The sequence below is a fragment of the Monopterus albus genome, unplaced genomic scaffold (assembly GCF_001952655.1).
Source record: "Monopterus albus unplaced genomic scaffold, M_albus_1.0 scaffold269.1, whole genome shotgun sequence".
NCBI classification, from domain to species: domain Eukaryota; kingdom Metazoa; phylum Chordata; class Actinopteri; order Synbranchiformes; family Synbranchidae; genus Monopterus; species Monopterus albus.
The window spans coordinates 409,343-418,196 of record NW_018128149.1 but is presented as its reverse complement, the minus strand read 5'-3'; the positions used below and the strand labels follow the sequence as shown (position 1 = coordinate 418,196).

Here is an 8,854-nt window from a genome sequence, read left to right as displayed (position 1 = left end):
TCATGAAAATTACATTATTAAGTATGTTTTAAACTGTGTTCTAATCAATATATTAACCAACATATGTTATTCGATGGATTTTAAGCTTTCAGAACAGACTACAGATCACAGGGACCTGTGAGACACTGCATGTGTGAACTGAAGGACATGTTTTATCTTTGTTTTCAGTACTCTATGTTGTGTTATATGTTCAGCTAGGATGGCATTCCAGACTTAAAGGAGCCAGCTATAAACTCTTTCCTGCCATATAATGTGAAGATGAACGGACAACATATTGTTTATCGTCTGAGGGGGTATCCCGGCAAAGCCTCTCAAGTTCACTTTTCCTGTTTGAATCTTCTTTTCAACTTGATTAACACCTGGAATGCGTCTTTAGGGAGTTCTCTTTGTCCTATATATTGTGATGTTTAGACTAGCTTATTCAGACAACTCTGTATGCTCATGCTGACTTGTCTCCTTGCTGCAAGTAAACCAATCCCTTATTGAAAGATTCCAGTGACTTCGTGGCTTCTTTGAAAATTCTTTTGACAACTGGGGTATTCTTGATTTGTCTTTAAGACGCGCCGCATGGAGTGACAGCAAGTTCCAGTAGCTCTGTCCTCTTTTGTGTTATTTTTCTTTCTGTGCTTTCTGAATTTGTCTATCAAAATCAGTTTGTGGTATCTGTTCTTATGGTGTCTTTTGTGGCTTGCTCTCTGTTGTTTTTGTCCCTTACTTCTGCTGGAACACTGGAATTTCCCCACTGTGTGATCAATAAAGTTCTACCCTAGAATTGGCCAGTTCTCTGAATGGTTTCTATCTTTTAAATTGTGTTGTTCTGTTTGGACATGTCAGCAATAACACAACTGCACGGTCACTTGAGAAGATATTCCCAGCCCTAAAAGGTGTTTTTGCAGAGAGATTATTCAGCCAGATGAGTGTGGTAAAATGCAAACTTAGAAATCGAATGTCCTCGCAGACCCTTAACTCCATCCTGTATGTCCGATATGGTCTGAAGTTGTCTGGTGAGGCTTGCTATGAGCACAAGCTGTTGCTGAACCTGCTATAGAAAGATGACCTACTCTTTCTGTGAGCCAGCACAGCATGTGTGAGGAGGGGGGGTCTGAAAAAGCAAACAATGAACCTGAATTAGGGGCAGAGTAGTTACCATCATTTTGTCACATTGCCAGTGTTAGCTATTTTTAGTCAGATAGATATTGGTTAGGTACTTGTTGTATTAGGAATGTTTAGTGTAGATAGGATGTCTAGCTCAGGCTGTTAAATGCTCACTCATTTTCATGAGTTACTGCAGGTCGTTTATGTACAAGGATAACTAGATAGAAAGTTGATTACTGTATGACGTGTTTAATCATAATCGTAATCATAATATCTTCTTATGCTTAATGTCATGACATGTCACTGGATGTCCTGTCAGAATGTCTTAGCTACACACCAGACAATCAACAGACACACACACATTGATTTTCTTCATGTTTTGACTACTGCTATGGTCAGCTGCAAAGCTGGCACCGGGAGACGTCACGGTTTGGCGTTCCTGTGTAGTATGGGGCTAGCCCAAAGCGATATAATGTACAGGCCTGTTGGGTTCAGGGTCTTTCATCCTTCAGCTGCCTGCGTGCATGTTGGAGGTGGAAGATACCTGAGCGTGTAATGTTAATTTTTACCTGTGTTCATGGAATACATCAGCACTGTTTTGAAGTTACTTGGACTGCCTCGTCTCTCAGAGTTAGCATGGTACAAGAACCGGAATACAGCACCAGTGACAGCTTTTTCTGTTGTCTCTTTTTGGTCCATTTAGATTGTTAACGTTGTAACTCTGCCAGTGTCTCTTTTGCTGGCCCCAAGCCCGGATAAAGGAGGGGGGATGGATGTTGAGCTAGCAATTACACCCCGCATAACAGTTTTTTGATTAAATTTGATATTCTAACATTTAACAATACAGGGCAAAATTGATTTATGTAATGTGGGTCTAGACAAAGCATTAAAGTCAGTTATTTTGAGAAGTGATGGCTTATTTAAATGACAAAACAAAAACAAAACAAGCATCAACAGAAGAAAGTTCATTTGTAGTTCTAAACATATCTAGGGTGTTTTTTTTTTTACTCAGTTCTCGTCTCACGACGTTATTCCTCTGTCCTACAGCGTCCATTACAATCACTGGCGAATGAACAATTATGCAAAAATAGGCGATGATGTCATTTAGCGACAGCCAATAGCTACTTTCCTTACTGAGGAGTTGGCAACAGTCGGTGTAGAGACAGCACGGAGAAGGCAGCTTTACTTTGTTTCCACCTTTTGAGTTATTTAAAAAAATCCACTCTTTGTTTCTGATTGTAGATTCGATTTTTGTGTACTAACTGAAGTATATACAACAGTTTTCTGTGCTTGTCACAACACAGTACGTTGTTGTCGGTCTCATTTTCGGGAGTTTTTTGACGCCAAGTCTGCCCCAGACGCCTCCTAACGTTAGCACAGCGGCTAGCCACCATTTGTTCGCCGAATAAAGCCATAGATAATCGTTACATAAATCATGGATCAATCGGGAGTCACAACAGAAACGCCAAAGGTAAGACAGTGCTTTGTTTAATTAAGTCTGTTGTGCCTTACACATGTAGTTATCTTTCAGAAAGTTAGATGGTAGCCGGCTGGTGTTAGTTGCTAATGCTAGTGTTCATCCAATATGTCTTCACCGACAGTTAGATTAGAAAAACCTTTATTAGTCCCTGAAAGGATCACGTTCGCTCGCTGTGAGTGGACAGGCAGCGTCAACCCGGTAACTGCTTCTCCCCAGTGGGACCACGATGGGACAAGACACACACTGAAATAAACTGAGCACTAACCATATCTTAGTATCCGGTTACCTGTTAACGTTACTGAATGAAGATTACGATGATATCGCTATTTCTGTAACATGTCGGCCTTAAATTGGCCTCCACACGTCATTAGTGCTCTGAATATCGTTTATAAACTAAAATATGTGTGTATGGTTGTCGACTGTCAAACAACTTGATTTAGTTTTAAATAGTAACACTTCTCACATAGGCTATAACATTTAGAAGATATGGTTTTAATATATGGAGACCTAATTAAAACTTTTAAACAGATATTGAAGTTGTAAATATTTTTGCCAGTCAAATCCTGGGTTGGGCTTAGTCCGAGCACAGGCAGAGACCAGACATGTCTGAACTTGTTCATTGGTGACTCACGTTCAGTGGGGTTTTTATAACCTCACGTCACTGTTCACGTGACCGGTTGCAGCTGTGGGTAGATGACATGCTGTGGTGATTTTAGAAAGGAAAAGAAGGAAATGGAGCCTTTCTGCCCTTGTTAATGCTCTCATACCTTTTATTGCATGAACTTAGAAAAAGCAACTAAAACTTAACACTACACTATGGGCAGTATGCTCAAAATATTACAGTAAATCATACTTTCATTTGTATAATTATTCAAATATAATGCTGTTTAATGTGTTCATGAGAACATTTAAATTTATAGTTATCTAAAGAATAATCATAATCACAAACTGGTAGGTCTGGGGAAAATGACATGTTGACTTAGAGGTGCCTGAACTTGTTTCGTAAGATCCTAAAGGTCTTGGTGTCTTGTACTGTACCTGTCCTGCTGTGACCCTGTCAGGGGTTTGCTAGGTTTAGTTACAACTGAGTTTCACTGTACACTTGACTGATCAGTCCACAGGCGGTTTAATGTTTGTAGAGCAGCTGCCTGATGTTCACAACTAATTAGTCTTAGAATCACATTCATTTTCTCGTTTCTTGTCCTGGAATTGTCTTAAATCAAGAAGCCAGTGTATTTCCCTGTGATCACTAGGCTTCATTTTTAATTAAAAGTTTTATAAAACCTTTACCAGTGTGGCTTTTTTTAATTGATGGAAGAGATCATTTAGTTTGAAGAAGAGCAGTATACATTTACAAAGATACAGGTACTGTGGCAGATGTAATAAATAAAGTAGAGCTGCTACTAATGATTTTCTCTCATTATGATTTTCCACAGTCCTGAATAACAACTTCAAATGTCTTGTTTTGTCTTATCATTCCAGAGTCTGAGGACATTCCCTTTCCAAAGATATAAAACAGAAAATAACCAAAGTCCTCACTTTTTTGCTTATAAAAATAACTGGTTATAATTTTTCATAAAAGTTATTTTCTTCAGTTCATCAACTAATCAATTAGACTAGTTAAAAAAGGAGTACTAAAAATAAGAAATGCACTGATAGTGAAAAAGTAAGAAACACAGACGTGAACCAAATGAGACCTAATTACACATGAGAGGCTCATAAAGCTAGTTTGATTTTCATAAGTTCATACATAATAATGTATATAATTTTAATTTTCTGTGTGTTTTAATTAACTAATCAATCAGGTTCAATTTCATGTGCTGTCAGCAGTCATAATGACTAAGCATTATCAAGAGAAATTTCTTTTTTTTTTTTGGTTGTATATGGTAATTGGTTTGGTTGTTTTGTGTTACATGTTGATTTCCTTTGATTTACTCCAGGGCTGTTGTGGGAGGCCAATGTGAGCTACACGTTATTGATCATTGAGCTACTTGGTCAGAGTGCGGCGACATCCAAAAGAAGTGTGATGCTAAAGCCGACAGTCATGTGTTGCAGAGTCCCTGGGGGTCAGTGGCCCCGGCAGCTCCAGCCTGCTCTCTGGCTGACGTGATGAGTGAGCAGCTGGCCAGACAGCTGGATGAAGAGAACCACGCCTTCCCTACGCTCACAGAGTGAGTCCTCGCCAGCATCACCACTGTGTGTGTGTGTGGATACACAACATGGGGAGTTGATTTGGCAGTGAATCTGAATGTGTTTATGTTGTGTCACTGATGCTCCTTTGTTTACCTTTAACTTTCTTCTGTCTGATTCACGTCCCTCAGACCTGGAGCAGATCCATTGTCGCTGGATGAGGTTCCCGATACGGCCAGTGACCTGATGCTGGCCCAGATGTTGCAGATGCAGTTTGACCGTGAATATGATGATCAGCTCCGCCGTGAAGAGAAGAAGTTCAACGGAGACAGCAAAGGTAGAGCAAGATCAGCAGGACAGATGTGGTTAAAAGCGTTTCTCTAAGGCTGATTGTTGTTTCGCTGCTTTGACAGTATAACAAACCAGATAGGGAGATTCAGAGTAAGTGCCGTTGTTTTGTGTGTGTGTGTGTGTGTGTGCGCGCACAGTGTCCATCTCCTTTGAGAACTACCTGAAGGTCCACCCATATGAAGACAGCGACAGCTCGGAGGATGAAGTGGACTGGCAGGACACCAGAGATGACCCCTACAGAGCCGGTAACAGAGTTTTTAACACCTGCTGCAGGGAGTTGCTAGTAGTGATGGGTTTAATGAGTTTAGATCATTGGTGGCCAGGTTTTATCTCCGTTATCTCACTGTGGATAAAGTGGCTGTTACAGTTACTGTTTCGATTTAGTCATTACACAGACTCTGCCTCTGGGTGTGTGTGTGTGTGTTCAGAAAAGCCTCAGACCACGCCCAGGAAAGGCTTTGCAGGGAAAGGCAAGAACATCACCACCAAACATGATGAGGTGAACTGCGGCCGCAAGAACACCGCCCGCATGGACAAGGTGAGACAGCCTCAGGTGCACACGGTGCCAGCCCAACGTGAGGTGCCAGGCCACCAGTCACTTTGTGTTGCTCGTCTGCTTAAGTTGTGCATCTTCTACTCCTCCAGTTTGCTCCAGAGGTCCATGTTGGTGATGGTCTGGGGATGGACCTTAAGTTGTCCAATCAGGTTTTTAACTCTCTGAAGCAGCACTGCTACACCGAGCAGAAGCGTAGCGCTAAACTACATGAGAAGAAGGAGCACTCAACCGCTGTACGTACAGACACACAATGGACTAAGAAACTGAGGGCTTCATTCTTCTTGAGCTTTGGCTGAAAACAAATAAAATCGTGTTAAAGGAGCAGGAATTTTGAGTACTTGACCTTCTTGTGATACTGACCAGGGGTGCAGGCACTTCTGTTGTTGTTCAGACACACACAGTAGCGTTCATGACACATCCAGGTCCTTGCTTCCTGTTCACACTGAAACAAACTCCTCCTTCCTCCTCAGGAACAAGCAGTGGACCCCCGTACTCGACTCCTGATGTACAAGATGGTGAACTCCGGGCTGCTGGAAAACATCAATGGCTGCATCAGCACAGGGAAGGAGTCTGTGGTCTTCCATGCTAATGGAGGGAGGTGAGGGAGGACACAGAGGGACGGGTGGGCCAGCAGGATGTCATGGGGCTCAGGAAGAATCTTTGTGGGAACACAATGTGTTGAAATGTCGTGTGTGTTTGTGTAGCCTGGAGGAGCAGCCTTTTCCTGATGAAGTGGTCCTCAAGGTTTTTAAGACGACGCTGAACGAGTTCAGGAACAGAGACCGCTACATCAAAGACGACTATCGCTTCAAGGAGCGCTTCAGTAAACTGAATCCACGCAAGATCATCAGACTGTGGGCTGAGAAGGAGATGCACAACCTGGCCAGGTACATGCTAGTCCCAGTGCTGTTACTGCTGGGAGTCACATCTCCTTAGATCACATGTGTCAAACTCAAGGCCCGCGGGCCACATCTGGCCCATGTGATCATTTTATATATCTTTTTTTTTTTTTTTTTTAATGGCCCGGTGATATGAAGCGCCAATAACACACAAACTACAAATCCCATAATGCAGCACAACAGCTGCCTTACTGAACGATAGGCTACCTGCGATCATTCCCGCATCAATTACGGCAGATCAATCAAACGTCTGTTGATGTATACAACCCTAATTTCAAGTCAAAGCTAGCCCCTAACAATGGCCAAGAGGAAAGTTGATTCTGAAAACAGAGCCTTTCTAAACCGGTGGGAGGCTGAGTATATGTTTACTGACATTGTCGGTAAACCCGTGTGTCTTATTTGTGGAGCTAATGTGGCTGGAATTTAGGAATATAACCTAAGACGGCACTACGAGACAAAACATCAGGACAAGCTGAAAAACGTGAATGCAGAGCAGAAGCTACAGAAGGTAGAGGAGTTGAAGAGGAATCTGACATCACAGCAGACGTTTTCACCAAAGCGAAATCACACAGTGAAGCTGCTGTGAAAGCAAGTTTTATTGCGACAGAGGAGAAAATCAGCCCGGACATTTACCGAGGGAGAGTTTCTGAAGAGCTGCATGATGAAAGTGTGCGACGTCTTGTGTCCAGACAAAAAGGAGGTGTTTTCAAATGTAAGCCTTAGAAAAAATACGGTTACTGATTTTAAGTTCAAGTTTATTTATTTTGAAATAATATTGTATCCTGTCTGTTTCGATTCATATTTATGTTCAAAAAACGTTTAGTTTTAGTCTGTTCAATAAATTTTTACCCTGTTTGGCCCGTGACCTAAAGCGTGCTGTGCGATTGAGTTTGACACCCCTGCCTTAGAGGGTCCGTTCATTACAACCTGGTGCTTATTGTTGTGGTTTTGGGACATTAGTCTTTACCCCTGCCATGTACTAGTCATGGATGAAAACTGTATCTCCATCTTCTGACCCTCGTGCCTCTGCTACACCCCTTGTGCTGCTTTTTCTGCTGCTTCTATTCTTGCATCCAAGTTACTGTAATAATGCCACCATGTTGGCAACATGAACAGAGAAACCTGTGTGTGTTCAGGATGAAGAAGGCAGAGATCCCCTGTCCAGAGGTGGTGGTGTTGAAGAAACACATCCTGGTGATGTCGTTCATTGGTAAAGACCACGTTCCTGCTCCTAAACTCAAAGACGCCATGTTGGGCTCAGAGGACTTGAAGAACGCGTACTACCAGGTCCTACATGTATGTATAATGCACAGCTAGTACAGCATGTACTGTGTGTGGATGATGTAAGTTTCAGGCTAAAGGGTTGTTTTTTTTTTTTGTTTGTTTTTTTTTTTTACATATTTTATTTTGTTCCATCTTAAACTGAAGGTTACAAACAAACAAACAAAGCTTAATGTTGGATCTTTATGCACTGACAGTTTTTTTTTTTTTACTTGATAAATGACTTAAACTAGTTACCTAAATCATCAATCATTTATTTGTACTCTGTGTGGTAACAGGGCTGTAGTAGCTTGTCCTTTTACTAAATTCAGGTAAAACCAAGGACTGTGTAGGCCTATTTGCACAAAATCAATTTCCCCTGGGGAACAGGAATGTTTTGTGGGACTTGGTTCTTTTTCATTTATATTTAGGGTCTAAATTCCTGGGCCATACTTTTACCCCTCAAAAAAAGTCCTGAGTCGGGGGTAGTTCTTTCTGAAGGTAGGTGCATAGGTCCCAGTTAAAGCCTGCAAGTCACAGAAGGAGCGAGGAGACATGCCATAAGATTTCTAGAATCAAATCAAATTTTATTTGTATAGCGCCAAATCACAACAAAAGTCATCTCAGGACACTTTACAAAGTAAGGTCTAGACCTTACTGTTATCAATATTATTACATAGGGAAAACCCAACAAATCCCCCTTGAGCAAGCACTTGGCGACAGTGGGGAGGAAAAACTCCCTTTAACGGAAGAAACCTCCGACAGACCCCGGCTCTTGGTGGGCGGCCTTCTGCCTCGACCGGTTGGGGTGAGTGGATAGAGGAGAGACAAAAGAAGAAAAGCAACAAGACACAACAATCAAACACTGATCAGGTCGATGTGGCCGGTGACTGCTCGTCAGAGACATAGAGCTCCAGGGCCAGGGCAACCTGCAGAAAGGTACAGGGAGAGAGAGAGAGGACACACTACGGGAGAAAGGAGACACAAAGTTAGTAATGTGTAATAGTGGCAAGCTAGTGGCAGAGGTGCATGCGCAGACAACTGGAGTTATGACCTGGTCTGAACAGCCAGATTTTAAATCAT

General features: G+C 42.1%; 1 protein-coding gene across 1 annotated transcript in view; it reads left to right on the top strand.

Moving 5' to 3' along the window:
• Positions 1–2,221: 2,221 nt before the first annotated feature.
• Positions 2,222–8,854, top strand: part of riok3 (RIO kinase 3 (yeast)) — a 10,692-nt gene continuing 4,059 nt past the window's right edge. Inside the window, exons 1-9 of the mRNA XM_020621878.1 lie at positions 2,222–2,566; positions 4,631–4,746; positions 4,897–5,042; positions 5,194–5,301; positions 5,485–5,594; positions 5,702–5,845; positions 6,083–6,210; positions 6,317–6,499; positions 7,648–7,807. Of these exons, the coding sequence (XP_020477534.1) occupies positions 2,531–2,566; positions 4,631–4,746; positions 4,897–5,042; positions 5,194–5,301; positions 5,485–5,594; positions 5,702–5,845; positions 6,083–6,210; positions 6,317–6,499; positions 7,648–7,807 (1,131 nt within the window). The 5' untranslated portion in view covers positions 2,222–2,530. The remainder of the gene's footprint in view (positions 2,567–4,630; positions 4,747–4,896; positions 5,043–5,193; positions 5,302–5,484; positions 5,595–5,701; positions 5,846–6,082; positions 6,211–6,316; positions 6,500–7,647; positions 7,808–8,854) is intronic.